The sequence below is a fragment of the Hyperoodon ampullatus genome (assembly GCF_949752795.1).
Source record: "Hyperoodon ampullatus genome assembly, chromosome: 9".
Lineage (NCBI taxonomy): Eukaryota > Metazoa > Chordata > Mammalia > Artiodactyla > Ziphiidae > Hyperoodon > Hyperoodon ampullatus.
In genome coordinates this window covers 43,167,225-43,185,388 of record NC_136922.1, presented here as the reverse complement: position 1 = coordinate 43,185,388, position 18,164 = coordinate 43,167,225, and the positions used below count along the sequence as shown (strand labels likewise).

At 39.4% G+C, this 18,164-nt stretch overlaps 1 protein-coding gene across 2 annotated transcripts in view; it reads left to right on the top strand.

Moving 5' to 3' along the window:
- Positions 1–18,164, top strand: part of SCIN (scinderin) — a gene marked incomplete at both ends in the record, with an annotated part of 86,889 nt that overhangs the window by 549 nt on the left and 68,176 nt on the right. For both annotated transcript variants that reach the window (XM_079711035.1, XM_079711034.1), the window contains one exon: positions 13,156–13,310. In XM_079711035.1, the coding sequence (XP_079567161.1) occupies positions 13,156–13,310 (155 nt within the window). The remainder of the gene's footprint in view (positions 1–13,155; positions 13,311–18,164) is intronic.

Genomic DNA, 18,164 nt, shown 5'->3' with positions numbered 1-18,164 from the left:
CACCTCCCGCCCGGGGCGGCCGCCCCCTGAACCCTGGCGCTGGCCAAGTTCGGCTCACCTTCCGACAGTTTCAGTCCTGGTTCCCCTGTCAGCGAGGAGATGAAGTCAAACAAGTTTGTGGGCATTCGCCGCAGACGCGAGAATTCCTTTAAGAAAATTATTTAGTTTTATTTTTTGCCCTTGGGCGTCAGCTTAGAGTTCTCTATTATTTGCGGCGATTAATGTTCTGGGCCGCTTTAAATCAGATTCCAGCCTGCCCCGCGCTGCTCTCAGGTTTGACTAAGAAATTCCTGTTGATTAGGATGCTGTCGGCTTTATCAATATAAGTAAATAGCTTTATATGGCAGAGTTTGTATTTAGATGAGTTGCTTTATAATAATGATTATTTTTAAATTTATTATTTATGTATCTGAACAAGAAGACAGTTTGGAACAAAACAGCTCCTTCATCAGTAGTAATTATTTTGGGCTTCACCCGCGCCAGGCTCTCAGGACACTGGGTCTTGAATGTTCTACTTTCCCCACCTTCTACTTCTGCTCGTAAACATCCTGAATGTCTAACCTCTCCCTGTGAGATCCTGTGCCAGTGGGCACACCCCGTCTAACAACGCAGCGATTATCTGAGCCTTATTGCCTTCTTTGAAAATCAGCTTGCCTCCCCTAGACTGTGTTTATTTTTAGTTTTATTCATGAGTCTATGGGGAAAACACACAAAACCACACACACGTACACATTTTGAAGTCCCTGAAAGTCATTTTTTCCCCTAACATTTGAAGATTTTAAGAAACAAAATGGTAGCGAACATTAAGTGATGTTCTCAATATTAGCAAACACCTGGATCAAACACTCCAAATGAGAAATCCATAGAGGGAGACAGCACTGTTTCATTACAACACTTGATATTAAAATGTTGTGCTTGCTTGAGGAGGCTGAGGCTGAGACCTAAACTCATTTTGGTTTCCTAGTGTAATGTCACTGTTCCTATTATCACAGACAGTGATCTGTTTATATTTTATACCCCCTAAAAAGAACTCCCCACTGAAACCTTAATGTATAACTTATGTTCATGAATGAATGATGCCACATAGAATAATAATGTCCTTACCTTGGTTTTTCTGTTTAGAACTTGGATCTGGAATGAGTAAAAGTATCTGAAATACCACATCTGTCATTTTGGTGAATGAAAATGTGAAATAACTTCATATCATGCTGTAGACAGCAGTTAAGTTTGACTTTTTCAGAGGATTCCAAGGGGGCTTTAAACACAATTGTTTTATTTCTGTAGGTTCTTTCTTATCCAGGTAAGTTCTTCAAGCACTGTGTTTCGTAGGGTTCACAGATTCGAATTAACCCATTCATTTAGTGCTCACCAGTTTCAAAAAATGTAATAGAAAATGCTTTGGGCAGAAACATTTTATGATCTTAAAGGTCTACTAAAACTGAACTTAATAGTGTTTTAATTAATAGGTTAGTTCAGTAACTTTTTTTTTTTTTTTTTTTTTTTTTTAAGAGAGAGAAATGTGAAGCTCTTTATTGAGGTTCAAAAAGCCAATGCCCATGTTCAGCCTGGGGATGCCCTGGCTTGGCAGTTCTTTTTTTTTTTTTTTATTTTTTTATTTTTTGCTTTATCACAAATTTAATCAGTTATATGTATACATATGTTCCCATATCCCCTCCCTTTTGCGTCTCCCTCCCACCCTCCCTATCCCACCCCTCCAGGCGGTCACAAAGCACCGAGCTGATCTCCCTGTGCTATGCGGCTGCTTCCCACTAGCTATCTACCTTACGTTTGGTAGTGTATATATGTCCATGCCGCTCTTTCACTTTGTCACAGCTTACCCTTCCCCCTCCCCATATCCTCAAGTCCATTCTCTAGTAGGTCTGTGTCTTTATTCCTGTCTTACCCCTATGTTCTTCATGACCTTTTTTTTTCTTAAATTCCATATATATGTGTCAGCATACAGTATTTGTCTTTCTCTTTCTGACTTACTTCACTCTGTATGACAGACTCTAGGTCCATCCACCTCATTACAAATAGTTCAATTTCATTTCTTTTTATGGCTGAGTAATATTCCATTGTATGTATGTGCCACATCTTCTTTACCCATTCATCCGATGATGGACACTTAGGTTGTTTCCATCTCCGGGCTATTGTAAATAGGGCTGCTATGAACATTTTGGTACATGTCTCTTTTTGAATTATGGTTTTCTCAGGGTATATGCCCAGTAGTGGGATTGCAGGGTCATATGGTAGTTCTATTTGTAGTTTTTTAAGGAACCTCCATACCGTTCTCCATAGTGGCTGTACCAATTCACATTCCCACCAGCAGTGCAAGAGTGTTCCCTTTTTTCCACACCCTCTCCAGCATTTATTGTTTCTAGATTTTTTGATGATGGCCATTCTGACTGGTGTGAGATGATATCTCATTGTAGTTTTGATTTGCATTTCTCTAATTAGTAAAGATGTTGAGCATCCTTTCATGTGTTTGTTGGCAGTCTGTGTATCTTCTGTGGAGAAATGTCTATTTAGGTCTTCTGCCCATTTTTGGATTGGGTTGTTTGTTTTTTTGTTATTGAGCTGCATGAGCTGCTTATAAATTTTGGAGATTAATCCTTTGTCAGTTGCTTCATTTGCAAATATTTTCTCCCATTCTGAGGGTTGTCTTTTGGTCTTGTTTATGGTTTCCTTTGCTGTGCAAAAGCTTTTAAGTTTCATTAGGTCCCATGTGTTTATTTTTGTCTTTATTTCCATTTCTCTAGGAGGTGGGTCAAAAAGGATCTTGCTGTGATTTATGTCATAGAGTGTTCTGCCTATGTTGTCCTCTAAGAGTTTGATAGTGTCTGGCCTTACATTTAGGTCTTTAATCCATTTTGAGCTTATTTTTGTGTATGGTGTTAGGGAGTGATCGAATCTCATACTTTTACATGTCCCTGTCCAGTTTTCCCAACACCACTTATTGAAGAGACTGTCCTTTCTCCACTGTACATTCCTGCCTCCTTTATCAAAGATAAGGTGACCATATGTCCGTGGGTTTATCTCTGGGCTTTCTATCCTGTTCCATTGATCTATCTTTCTGTTTCTGTGCCAGTACCATACTGTCTTGATTACTGCAGCTTTGTAGTATAGTCTGAAGTCAGGGAGCCTGATTCCTCCAGCTCCATTTTTCGTTCTCAAGATTGCTTTGGCTATTCGGGGTCTTTTGTGTTTCCATACAAATTGTGAAATTTTTTGTTCTAGTTCTGTGAAAAATGCCAGTGGTATTTTGATAGGGATTGCATTGAATCTGTAGATTGCTTTGGGTAGTAGAGTCATTTTCACAATGTTGATTCTTCCAATCCAAGAACATGGTACATCTCTCCATCTATTTGTATCATCTTTAATTTCTTTCATCAGTGTCTTATAATTTTCTGCATACAGGTCTTTTGTCTCCTTAGGTAGGTTTATTCCTAGATATTTTATTCTTTTTGTTGCAATGGTAAATGGGAGTGTTTCCTTGATTTCACTTTCAGATTTTTCATCATTAGTATATAGGAATGCCAGAGATTTCTGTGCATTAATTTTGTATCCTGCAACTTTACCAAATTCATTGATTAGCTCTAGTAGTTTTCTGGTAGCATCTTTAGGATTCTCTATGTATAGTATCATGTCATCTGCAAACAGTGACAGCTTTACTTCTTCTTTTCCAATTTGGATTCCTTTTATTTGCTTTTCTTCTCTGATTGCTGTGGCTAAAACTTCCAAAACTATGTTGAATAAGAGTGGTGAGAGTGGGCAACCTTGTCTTGTTCCTGATCTTAGTGGAAATGGTTTCAGTTTTTCACCATTGAGGACGATGCTGGCTGTGGGTTTGTCATATATGGCCTTTATTATGTTGAGGAAAGTTCCCTCTATGCCTACTTTCTGCAGGGTTTTTATCATGAATGGGTGTTGAATTTTGTCGAAAGCTTTCTCTGCATCTATTGAGATGATCATATGGTTTTTCTCCTTCAATTTGTTAATATGGTGTATCACGTTGATTGATTTGCGTATATTGAAGAATCCTTGCATTCCTGGGATAAACCCCACTTGATCATGGTGTATGATCCTTTTAATGTGCTGTTGGATTCTGTTTGCTAGTATTTTGTTGAGGATTTTTGCATCTATGTTCATCAGTGATATTGGCCTGTAGTTTTCTTTCTTTGTGACATCCTTGTCTGGTTTTGGTATCAAGGTGATGGTGGCCTCGTAGAATGAGTTTGGGAGTGTTCCTCCCTCTGCTATATTTTGGAAGAGTTTGAGAAGGATAGGCGTTAGCTCTTCTCTAAATGCTTGATAGAATTCGCCTGTGAAGCCATCTGGTCCTGGGCTTTTGTTTGTTGGAAGATTTTTTATCACAGTTTCAATTTCAGTGCTTGTGATTGGTCTGTTCATATGTTCTATTTCTTCCTGATTCAGTCTTGGCAGGTTGTGCATTTCTAAGAATTTGTCCATTTCTTCCAGGTTGTCCATTTTATTGGCATAGAGTTGCTTATAGTAATCTCTCACGATCTTTTGTATTTCTGCAGTGTCAGTTGTTACTTCTCCTTTTTCATTTCTAATTCTATTGATTTGAGTCTTCTCCCTTTTTTTCTTGATGAGTCTGGCTAATGGTTTATCAATTTTGTTTATCTTCTCAAAGAACCAGCTTTTAGTTTTATTGATCTTTGCTATTGTTTCCTTCATTTCTTTTTCATTTATTTCTGATCTGATTTTTATGATTTCTTTCCTTCTGCTAACTTTGGGATGTTTTTGTTCTTCTTTCTCTAATTGCTTTAGGTGCAAGGTTAGGTTGTTTAGTCGAGATATTTCCTGTTTCTTAAGGTGGGATTGTATTGCTATAAACTTCCCTCTTAGAACTGCTTTTGCTGCATCCCATAGGTTTTGGGTCGTCGTGTCTCCATTGTCATTTGTTTCTAGGTATTTTTTTATTTCCTCTTTGATTTCTTCAGTGATCACTTCGTTATTAAGTAATGTATTGTTTAGCCTCCATGTGTTTGTATTTTTTATAGCTCTTTTCCTGTAATTGATATCTAGTCTCATAGCATTGTGGTCGGAAAAGATACTTGATACAATTTCAATTTTCTTAAATTTACCAAGGCTTGATTTGTGACCCAAGATATGATCTATCCTGGAGAATGTTCCATGAGCACTTGAGAAAAATGTGTATTCTGTTGTTTTTGGATGGAATGTCCTATAAATATCAATTAAGTCCATCTTGTTTAATGTATCATTTAAAGCTTGTGTTTCCTTATTTATTTTCATTTTGGATGATCTGTCCATTGGTGAAAGTGGGGTGTTAAAGTCCCCTACTATGATTGTGTTACTGTCGATTTCTCCTTTTATGGCTGTTAGTGTTTGCCTTATGTATTGAGGTGCTCCTATGTTGGGTGCATAAATATTTACAATTGTTATATCTTCTTCTTGGATCGATCCCTTGATCATTATGTAGTGGCCTTCTTTGTCTCTTCTAGTAGTCTTTATTTTAAAGTCTATTTTGTCTGATATGAGAATTGCTACTCCAGCTTTCTTTTGGTTTCCATTTGCATGGAATATCTTTTTCCATCCCCTTACTTTCAGTCTGTATGTGTCTCTAGGTCTGAAGTGGGTCTCTTGTAGACAGCATATATATGGGTCTTGTTTTTGTATCCATTCAGCCAATCTGTGTCTTTTGGTGGGAGCGTTTAGTCCATTTACATTTAAGGTAATTATCGATATGTATGTTCCTATTCCCATTTTCTTAATTGTTTTGGGTTCGTTATTGTAGGTCTTTTCCTTCTGTTGTGTTTCTTGCCTAGAGAAGTTCCTTTAGCATTTGTTGTAAAGCTGGTTTGGTGGTGCTGAACTCTCTCAGCTTTTGCTTGTCTGTAAACGTTTTAATTTCTCCATCAAATCTGAATGAGATCCTTGCTGGGTAGAGTAATCTTGGTTGCAGGTTTCTCTCCTTCATCACTTTAATTATGTCCTGCCACTCCCTTCTGGCTTGTAGAGTTTCTGCTGAGAGATCAGCTGTTATCCTGATGGGGATTCCCTTGTGTGTTATTTGTTGTTTTTGCCTTGCTGCTTTTAATATGATTTCTTTGTGTTTAATTTTTGACAGTTTGATTAATATGTGTCTTGGCGTATTTCTCCTTGGATTTATTCTGTATGGGACTCTCTGTGCTTCTTGGACTTGATTAACTATTTCCTTTCCCATATTAGGGAAGTTTTCAACTATAATCTCTTCAAATATTTTCTCAGTCCCTTTCTTTTTCTCTTCTTCTTCTGGAACCCCTATAATTCGAATGTTGGTGCGTTTAATGTTGTCCCAGAGGTCTCTGATATTGTCCTCTGTTCTTTTCATTCTTTTCTCTTTATTTTGCTCTGCATTAGTTATTTCCACTATTTTATCTTCCACCTCACTTATCCGTTCTTCTGCCTCAGTTATTCTGCTATTGATCCCATCTAGAGTATTTTTCATTTCATTTATTGTGTTTTTAATCGATGCTTGATTCATCTTTAGTTCTACTAGGTCCTTGTTAACTGTTTCTTGCATTTTGTCTATTCTATTTCCAAGATTTTGGATCATCTTTACTATCATTATTCTGAATTCTTTTTCAGATAGACTGCCTATTACCTCTTCATTTGTTAGGTCTGGTGGGTTTTTATCTTGCTCCTTCTCCTGCTGTGTGTTTTTCTGTCTTCTCATTTTGCTTATGTTACTGTGTTTGGGGTCTCCTTTTTGCCGGCTGCAGGTTCGTAGTTCCTGTTGTTTTTGGTGTCTGTCCCCAGTGGCTAAGGTTGGTTTAGTGGGTTGTGTAGGTTTCCTGGTCGAGGGGACTAGTGCCTGTGTTCTGGTGGATGAGGCTGGATCTTGTCTTTCTGGTGGGCAGGTCCACGTCTGGTGGTGTGTTTTGGGGTGTCTGCAGACTTTTTATGATTTTAGGCCACCTCTCTGCTAATGGGTGGCGTTGTGTTCCTGTCTTGCTAGTTGTTTGGCATAGGGTGTCCAGCACTGTAGCTTGCTGGTCGTTGAGTGAAGCTGGGTGCTGGTGTTGAGATGGAGATCTCTGGAAGATTTTCGCCGTTTGATATTATGTGGAGCTGGGAGGTCTCTTGTGGACCAGTGTCCTGAAGTTGGCTCTCCCACCTCAGAGGCACAGTACTGACTCCTGGCTCCTCAATTTGGGATGATTTGTTGTCTATTCATGTATTCCACAGATGCAGGGTACATCAAGTTGATTGTGGAGCTTTAATCCGCTGCTTCTGAGGCTGCTGGGAGAGGTTTCCCTTTCTCTTCTTTGTTCTCACAGCTCCCGGGTCTCAGCTTTGGATTTGGCCCCGCCTCTGCGTGTAGGTCGCCGGAGGGCGTCTGTTCTTCGCTCAGACAGGAAAGGGTTAAAGGAGCAGCCTCTTCGGGAACTCTGGCTCACTCAGGCCGGGCGGGAGGGAGGGGCACGGAGTGCGGGGCGAGCCTGCAGCGGCAGAGGTCGGCGTGACGTTGCACCAGCCCGAGGCGCGCCGTGCGTTCTCCCAGGGAAGCCGCCCCTGGATCCCGGGACCCCGGCAGTGGCGGGCTGCTCAGGCTCCCGGAAGGGCGGTGTGGACAGTGACCTGCGCTCGCACACGGGCTTCTTGGCGGCGGCAGCAGCAGCCCCAGCGTCCCACGCCCGTCACTGGGCTCCGCGCTTTCAGTCGCGACTCGCGCCCGTCTGTGGAGCCCCTTTAAGCAGCGCTCTTAATCCCCTCTCCTCGCGCAGCAGGAAACCAAGAGGGAAGAACAAGTCTCTTGCCTCTTCGGCAGCTCCAGAGTTTTCCCGGACTCCCTCCCGGCTAGCTGTGGCACATTAGCCCCCTTCAGGCTGAGTTCTCGCCGCCAGCCCCAGTCCTCTCCCTGCGCTCTGACCGAAGCCCGAGCCTCAGCTTCCAGCGCCGCCCGCCCCGGCGGGCGAGCAGACAAGCCTCTCGGGCTGGTGAGTGCCGCTCGGCACCGATCCTCTGTGCGGGAATCTCTCCGCTTTGCCCTACCCAGGTATGTGGGGAGTTTCTTGCCTTTTGGGAGGTCTGGGGTCTTCTGCCAGCGTTCAGTAGGTGTTCTGTAGGAGTTGTTCCACGTGTAGCTGTATTTCTGGTGTATCCGTGAGGAGGAAGGTGATCTCCGCGTCTTACTCTTCCGCCATCTTACCCGGAAGTCTCTCAGTTCAGTAACTTTCAACATGCCCAGGTTTGTGTGCCCAGCATTTTTGCATATGAATGATTTATGAACCTTCCCTGAAACTTTACAATCTCAAAGGTGCAATAAAACAAAAAGTGATATAACCCAGGTAAAATGTGATGAGCACTATGAAAGAGACACCATGTGTCTGTGGTTATGGGGAAGCAGAGAAGCCTTGATGGAAAAAAGGAAAATGAGGGGAATTGGGAGGGATCTTGTGCCAAGAAAAAATCACGGGAACTGTGGAAAGTTTAGCGCACTATAGTCAGCAGGACCTGTAGGTGGAACTGTTCAGCAGCTCTTCCTACTTCAGTTCCCTGAAGCAAGCTGGACTTCATCCAATGTATTCTACTCTAAGACCTAAATTCGGGTGAATTCATGAGGATTATTCAGAGGGACAGATTGAGAGAAAGTTCCAAGTGGGAGAGCTGAATTTTCAAGGGAAGAGAAAGTCTGACTAAAGGAAGTCAGTTGGAAGGAAGATGAAAGAGAGTAGAGTTAAAATCAGCCTGTGATAAAAAAAAAAGGTGGCTGGTGTAGAAATGAAGAAACCCGCCAAGTAAGAGGAAGAAAGGGGAAACAGGAAGAAGTGGGACACAGAATGGGAGAACAAAGGAAGAGTCATCTTTCCTGGTCTCTCCCTCAGTGTCTTTCCATAGTACCTTTGCATATCTCAGATTATTTCATTTTTTAAATTTATTTTTTGTTTTCTTTACCAAGTAGGAATTTGTTGCATGTAACTTAGAAGTTGTTGCATCAGTTCTTCCTGAAAAAACATTTCAGCTTTGTACCTAGCAGTTTAAATACATCTATCTGTGCTGGGCTCTTTGTAAGCCACAGGGGATCCAAAAAGTTGGGTTACAATATACAATGTACAATACAAGGAGCTTATAATATACAAGGACTGGAGAAGATGCTGAGAAACTGGAGTTTTATACATTGCTTGAGGTAGAGGAGAATATAAAAAATACAACCATTATGGAAAAGAGTTTGGCAGTTTCATACAAAACTGTACATGCCACTACCATGTGATCCAGCAGTCGCATTCATGGGCATTTAATCCAGAGAAATGAAATTTTATATTCATGCAACAACATGTACATGCATGTCATAGCAGCTTTATTTGAATAGACAAAAACTTGAATCAGCCCAGATATCTGTCAACAGGTGACTGGTTAAACAAGTGGCACATCTATACCAAGGAAGACTACTCAGCAACAAAAAGGAACAAACTATTGATAAACACAACTCAGATGAATCCCTTAGGGAATTATGCTGTGTGAAAAAAAAGAAACAATTCCAAAAGGTCTCATGCTATATGATTCCATTTATATAACATTTTGGAAATGACTAAATTTTAGATTTATTGTCACCAGAGGTTAGAGATGACGTAGGGGAGGGGGGATTCAGGTGGGAGGTGGGTGTAGTTATAAAAAGGAAACATAAGGGATTTTTTGGTGATGGAACTATGCAGTATCTTGACTATGATGGTGGATATATAAATTTACATATGTGATAAAATTGTATATAACTAAATGTACAAATACACACAGATGAGTTCATGTAAAATTGGGAAAATATAAAAAAGATAAGTGGATTGATTCAATGTCAATATCCTGGTTGTGGCATTTTGTGCTGTACTGTACTTATATACTTATACTTTAATATACTGTAGTATACTAAACTGTACATACTAAAGTTTTACAAAATTTTACATTGGAGGAAACCTGGTCTATTGATCTCTATGTCTATACCAATTGGTGTCTTCCACCAATACCACACTGTCTTACTTAATTACTGTGGCTGTATAGTAAACCTTAATATCAGATAGAATTAGTATTCTTACCTTCTACCTTACCTTTTCTTTGTCAATGTTGTTTTAGCTATTCTAGGGCCTGTGCCTTTTCACATTAATTTTATAACAAACTAACTCACATAATCTGTAATAAACCTCAATATGATTTTGATAGGAATAGAATTAAGCTTATAGATCAATTTGGGGAAAGTTGACATATTTATTATATTACAAGTCTCACATTCCATGAATACTGTCTTTATATTTATTAAGGTCTGATTTTTTATTACCATTTTGTAGTTTTTAGCATGTAGATCATGTACCTGTTTTGTTAAATATGTATCTGAGTATTTCCATTTCGTTGAAGTGGCTGTAAATGGTATTGTGCTTTTAATTTCAACTTTTGCATGTTCATTGTTTCTATATAAAAATGAGACTGCTGGGCTTCCCTGGTGGCGCAGTGGTTGAGAGTCTGCCTGCCGATGCAGGGGACACGGGTTCGTGCCCCAGCCTGGGAAGATCTCACATGTTGCGGAGCGGCTGGGCCCGTGAGCCATGGCCGCTGAGCCTGCACGTCTGGAGCCTGTGCTCCGCAACGGGAGAGGCCACAACAGTGAGAGGCCCGTGTACCGCAAAAAAAAAAAAAAAAAAAAAAAAAGAGACTGCTTTTTGTTATTGATTAATCTTCATCATGCTATCTTGCTGAATGCACTTTTTCTGAAGAGGTTTATTTTGGTAGATTCCATAGAATTTTCTATGTAGGCCATCCTGTCATCTCTAAATAGACACATTGTTTTCTTCCTTTCCAATCTGTATGTTTTTTATTTCTTTTTCCTACCTTTTTGCAGTCGTTAAAACTTCCTGTGTTATGTTGAGTAGGAGTACTTGCCTTGTTCCCCATCTTTGGGAGAAAGGATTCAGTCTTTGATCATTAAGAATTTATGTGAGCTCTATGTGTTTTGAAGATGCTGTTTATCAAGTTGAGGATTTTCCCCTGTGTTCCTAACATGGTGAGAGTTTTTTTTATCATGAATGGTTGTTCAGTTAACTTAGTCATTAAACCTCTCTTTTTATTTATGTTTTATATATAAAATCACATCCCCAAAACAATTTTAGGAAGTTTACAGCATATTTACAAATATAATATAACATAGTATAAAATAACACAGAACAACATAACATGGAAGGCATTGGGAAAGTTAGCATAGGGAAAATAAATGAAGTCATAAGCATAACTCATTCAGAACATTTGTAAGTTTTTGAACACTTATTAGAATTTCATCATAATATAACTGAATTTGATTTTAGTTTTCATTTTCAAAGACTAGTATTGGCTTCATTAAGACCTTTCAACCTCTTTAGAAGACTCTGGTTTATTCATACTGACATTCCCTGGCCACAGTGCATAAGCATCAACAAATGATAGCATAATTTAACTAACTTACTTCTAGTTCATTCATTAGTCGCATGCCTGCCCATTTTCATCTACCTAAAGAGATTACAGTTTCAACTTGTACTCAAGTAAGAATATTTATATCAAATACATCATCCTCAACACCTTTCATATTAGCCTTGATTTAAGTTTCCTTCTTAAAGCCTCTCTGTACAAATCTACATCTATGCCCTTATTAGCAATCTAATTTATGGATGGGAAAGTGGACAGAAGAATGACACTAGGCCCTTTCAGACTGCAAAATTGCATGTGTTTTTTATGTTAAATAATTTTCTTTGACCACAACAAGTTCACAAAATTGATATCATGTCAAATACTCTTCTAGCTACTAAATTTTTTTTCTGAGAAGACACTTACTACACAGGTCCCCTCTGAGAGTGAGAGGAGTTGTAAATTAATCCAATTCTTTCTTTAATATACCTGACTGACTTCCTTTCTCCAACTTTCATGAATACTCTTAATTGGGGTTCCAGTTGAACTATACTATTGTTACAGCTTCTGAACATTTATGCATCAATTATCCATGGAGGAAAATAACATTCCCCAATCACCTCAAAATTTTACTGGTAATGAGCGTCTGAGTATAAAAAATATCTACTAGTATTGTAATTTCTAAGAGCCTGTGCTTCAGAGTCACAGACACCTGCCTCTGGGTCATGTTCTATCAAAGGTCAACTTTATGACCTCAGGGAAATTACTTGGTCTCTCTAAGCCTCCATGTCCTCTGCTGTGACATGGTAGAAAATGGTTTCTGCTACATTGGGTCACTTGAAGATTAAATCAGATTATCAGTGTAAAACACTGGCGTAGTGCCTGGCCCATAGCAAGGGTGCTATAAAGGTATAAATGTGAGCTATTATTATTACTTCTAGAATCATTAATGATTTTCACACAGCTTAAGTAGTGGAAGTTTTTAAATGTCTTTTATAAATTTTGAGGTCCCATCAGGGCTGTCCTGGCTCTGATCTTTGTGTACGTCGAAGACACTGGGTTTAAGAATTGGTGTTTGGACCTCAGTGAGGTTGCCTGGATGGGATCTGCATTAGAATTATGAAAATTAACTGTGTGTTGTGTGTTAAATTCCCAGGGTAATATTGCATATGTTAACATTCAAAAGATGTTAGCATTCTGGTTCCTTTACCCTCCCTTTTCCTTCCGAGAATATTATCTTATGCCAATAAGATAGTGAAGTGGGGACAAGTGGACTCAAAAACAGTGGTAAAGTCAAGTTACATCCATTTTCCCATTCTCAAAGTGTTGTTTAGTTCTGGCCCATGATGTTTGTATTCCTTACAAATATTAACATATTGGCATTTTGGAAGCCTGGAGATTAATTCTGAGAAAGGCTAAAACAATTGAAAAATGTTTTCATAGCCTTATCGTTGACTATACCAAATGAATGTGAATCCTACTGGAATATATTATTGTGTCTTCCTGAACATAGTCTGACAGCGGCGTTTCTTTTAAAATTAAAAAAAAAAGAATTGGAAAGTGGGAACAAAACAATTCTTTTAGTTATTAAAATAATATTTTATATTATACCATTTCTGCTGATCTGTTGAAGATGAATAATTTATACATAAATTTATTGTATTGGCATATAATTCAAAGAAAATTTCTGAGTGTTTTCTTATCAGAAATTCTGCCTTAATCCTGTTTCTTGCTTGATAAATGAGGTGCTGTCATTGGCCGTTTCAGGAAAGGAGTGTACTCAGGATGAAAGCACAGCAGCTGCCATCTTTACTGTTCAGATGGATGACTATTTGGGTGGCAAGCCCGTGCAGAATAGAGAACTTCAAGGCTATGAGTCTATGGATTTTGTTGGCTACTTCAAAGGCGGTCTGAAATACAAGGTGAGCACCTCTCTCAAACTGTTTTATGACCCCCTCTTCTTTTCCTATCCATCCACGCCTCATATCTTCATAGAATGAATGTTCATTGAGGGCAGGGTTTTTTGTTTTGTTTTGTTTTTGTTTTAATCTGTTTTGTTCACTGATATATCCTCAGCACTCTCGAGACCCATAATAGGTGCTTGATAAATGTTTGTGGAATATATGGTATAATGTATGAAATATTCTGACTTAATTTCATTTGATAGGTTAATTTTTTTTTTTTTTTTTTTTTTTTTTTTGCGGTACGCGGGCCTCTCACCACTATGGCCTCTTCCGTTGTGGAGCACAGGCTCCGGACGGGCAGGCTCAGCGGCCATGGCTCACGGGCCCAGCCGCTCCGCAGCATGTGGGATCTTCCTGGACCAGGGCAGAAACCCGTGTTCCCTGCATCAGCAGGCGGACTCTCAACCACTGCGCCACCAGGGAAGCCCCTGATAGGTTAATTTTTAATGATGCTAAGTAAATATGGGCAACTTGGGCATTAATAGTTTTCATTTTTTCTATTCAAAAGAATCACTTAATTTGCTGCAAATAATCCACAACTTGGGAATTTAAGTTGTTCTGGAATATATTAGTACAGTATTTATAACAATTATAACTTCAGTTAATACAAAGTACTATACACACATTTCCCAAATAGTGTAATTTGATCTTGGAAATGATACAAATGAAACCACTGAGTTGAACATATGTGTGGTTGAGCTTCACAAACTCCTACGCATACACTTGGCATACGCACCCCCCCATACACACACATAGAATTTATGTGTTTTGGCCTGAAACAATAATCATCAAATGGCTTTACTTCTGAAACAAACAAACAAGCAAACAAACAAAATCCCAAATAATTAAATAGTCTGTGCCTTTAAGGCGACCTTCAGCAAAGGATAGCTTTTCCTGGAATTCTCTCAGTGACGCTTGCAGACTGGCCATCCTTCACTATCCCCCTTGCCTCCAAGAGTGTTCAGTTAAAGTGTGAGGAACACCTTCTCTAGACAAACACTCCAGAAGCAATCTTTCTCAAAAATCAAACGTCTCCAACAGGTGTTCTGCAGACCGTACCACCCCACCCGTCTGCCATGTTAGCCCAGTGAAGACCTAAAACCTCAGAACTAAACTAGAATTCTGAATATACACTAAATTTGCCTACTATGATGCCCCGGTTTATTTCTTCTTTTTCCTGATCAGAGCCTTAGTTGAATATTTTGTGATGCCATGGGGATCAGGACAAAACACTTAAAAGTTCTCTTCTCTCTCTTGAAATCATTTTTTTACTCTAGGCCAGAAACTATTAAATATGAAACTATTACCTCTTTTTTTTTTTTTTTTTTTTTTTCTGGGACGTGGGCCTCTTACTGCTGTGGCCTCTCCCGTTGCAGAGCACAGGCTCCGGATGTGCAGGCTCAGTGGCCATGGCTCACGGGCCCAGCTGCTCCATGGCATGTGGGATCCTCCCGGACCGGGGCACGAACCCGCGTCCCCTGCATTGGCAGGCGGACTCTCAACCACTGCGCCACCAGGGAAGCCCCCGAAACTATTACCTCTTATTTTATTTAATTCACGAGTTACTTTTATGTGAAATGATCCTGAAACATCTCGTATGTCAGTGAACCCAAGATTTTGAATAAGCTGGGGCTTGTAGTTACTAGAAGCATGTACTGTGCCATCATCCTGGTTATGAACCCATTTCTGCCACATGTGGCTTGTTTGCCTCAGGGCAATTATATAAGCTTTCTGTGTTCAGTTTCCTCAAATGTGCAACGGGTGTAACAACAGCTTTCTTGTGTAGGTGTTGTAAGGATTAATGATTAAATTAAATAATAAAAATACGTATGTTATAGTACATATGCCATCATTTGGGTTTTATGCTATTATTAATCCTTCTGCCTATTAGTGGGACTTCTGAAATCAAAATTCTGGTTACATACTTAAAAGTGGATATGATAAAAGTAATTTTACAATTATTGGATAATTATCTTCTGATTATCAACATTAAAACCACCACAGATCAGCATTTTTTAGAAAGAGGATGTTTGCAAATGGAGGTCAAATTTATCAGCAAAAAAAGTCATTTTACTGTCTTATCACTAGTGACATTGAGCAGATGACAGCGTGTGTAGTTGCAACAATACGTGATAGGAAACGTGGAAGCAGAGCTCATTTACTACCCGGAACAGCAAAGATTATTATGTTATACTTAATTTCATGCTTCTAGGAATATAATAAGCACTTCACATGTATTATCGCATTTAATCTGAAAAACAGCTCTGTGGTGCAGTTTCTATCATTATCATCCTATCAAGATAAGTAAATGGAAGCTTAGAGAGACTATGTAACTTGCCAAGCTCTCACAGCTGCTGTGTGACTGGGTGATTGTCTGACTTCAGTGCCTAAGCTGGTAACCATGATGCTATGATGCTCTCAACATAAGTAAATCATTCAAATGCCCAGATGAATTTTTTAATTTAAGAATACTCTATGGAAAGGATATTGTGTCTATTTGAAATGCGTAAAACTTGGCCAAGTCTACCATTCCCAAGTCAGCAACAACCACATTTAGTTGCTATATATAAGATAAAGATGCAGCTAGGAAACATTAAGATCATCTTCCCATGTCATTTAATCGACTTGAGTATTTTTTCCTCTGTGAGGTTTTATAGGGAGTTGGGGAGGGGTTACAGAGGACTAATTACTTACTACTGGGCTTGCCTGGTGGTGCAGTGGTTAGGAATCTGCCTGCCAATGCAGGGGACAGGGGTTCAAGCCCTGGTCCCGGAAGATCCTACATGCCACGGAACAACTAAGCCCGTGCGCCACAACTACTGAGCCTGAGCTCTAGAGCCTGCGAGCCACAACTACCAACCCCGTGAGCCACAACTACTGAAGCCCGTACTCCTAGAGCCTGTGCTCCGCAACAAGAGAAGCCACTGCGATGAGAAGCCCGTGCACCGCAACGAAGAGTAGCCTCCGCTCACTGCAACTAGAGAAAGACTGCGTGCAGCAACGAAGACCCAACACAGCCAAAAATAAATAATAAAATAAAATAAAATAAAAAATAAATAATTACTTACTACTACTTCCTTATATTAAATCTCTGGCTAAGCACCTTTCCCAAGCTGAACAAGACCCAGCCCGAATCATGATTGTAAATAGCAACAATCAGACATCTGTCAGCCAGTAAAACTGTATTTATGGTGCCCTTTATTTAGAGGATCATCCACCTTGCTTTCATTCTGTAGAATAGGTAGAAAGAGGCTGGGAGTTTCCAGGGGTCGTTCAAACAGTATTCACAGTATTCATGTCTGATACAGACATGTATGAAACAAAAGTTTTTCTTTTGTGCATTTTTGGCATCAAATATTAGAGACAAAATTAATTTTTAAAATACCATTAAATGTTCACAGACTATATATACTCTGATAGTTCACCATATGAAATTATCCAAAATGTTATATATGTATTCTCAGTCTAAGTCAACTCTATATTTTATAACTTTTTTACAGAACACAGTGTTCTTAAGCTATTTTTTTATCAGATTGCAGTGTACCTCTTATTTAAAAAAATTAAGGCAGCCAAGCACAGTAATATGTAGGTGAAAAATTTGAATTTATTTTTATTGTATAATACTTTGTGCAGTCAAGAAATATGGCAATCTTTTTAAAATTATGAAGTGGGAAATTATTATATATTTGTAAAAGCTTGTGGTTGTAATTGTCTGGAAGTCAACATTTAGCATATACTAACAAAACCTTTTTATTCATGAGGGCCTTTTGGAGAAGGGGAGAAGTCTAATGTCAATGGAAATTTAAAGAATGTGCTGTTGATTACATATGAAGCTTTACTTCTTTCTTTGGATTTACTGTATAATGTTGATGTAATAAATTTGAAAGTTGGATTATTTTATAGGCTTCTTATACTGCTAATTTTCTTACCATATTATCAGGGAGGCTTTTGATCAATAAATAAGTTTTATTTACACAGCACCTTTATTCTGCACATTACCTCATAGTTAATTATGGAAGTAAATAAAGATTATTGTCCTTAACATTTAATTTGGGAAGAGGATGAAAAAGGGAAAAGCTGATTTCAAATGGTGCAAGAAGATGTGCTTGATACAGTTAATCTGTTTTCCTTCAGCATTTCTTAATTCAGTGTGGTTGTACTTTGATTTTCATTTTGTTTTGGTTGGGGATGTACAACCAGATTTAGAGTATAAATACTTAGGCATGGCATATTTTGTAAACTCTTTTTACCTAAATAAATAAAACAGATGATTTTTTAATGTAAAAAAAACAAGGACCAAAATTAGGAGCAGTCCATACCTGGCCAGCGCTCAGCTCCCTTCTCTGACCTGAGGCTGTGACCGTGGGAGTTTTGGGCTGCCTGGTTCTCTAGGCTCTCCTCATCTGTACTTCTGACCTCTGACTCGCCGTTAACCTCCTGTCACCTTTTTTTCTGAAATCCTTGTCTGCCTTCTCACTCAATGGTTTGAGAATCATTAGTTCCCAGAGGACAAGAGCTACAGCTCTTTTCTGTTTATGTAGCAGGTTTTTTTTTTTTTTGTGGTACGCGGGCCTCTCTCTGTTGTGGCCTCTCCTGTTGCGGAGCACAGGCTCCGGACGCGCAGGCTCAGTGGCCATGGCTCACGGGCCTAGCCGCTCTGCGGGATGTGGGATCCTCCTGGAGCGGGGCACGAACCCGTGTCCCCCGCATCGGCAGGTGGACTCTCAACTGCTGCGCCACCAGGGAAGCCCTATGTAGCAGGTTTTAAACATGGAAGGTTTTCAGTAAATATTTGCAATATTGAATTGAATG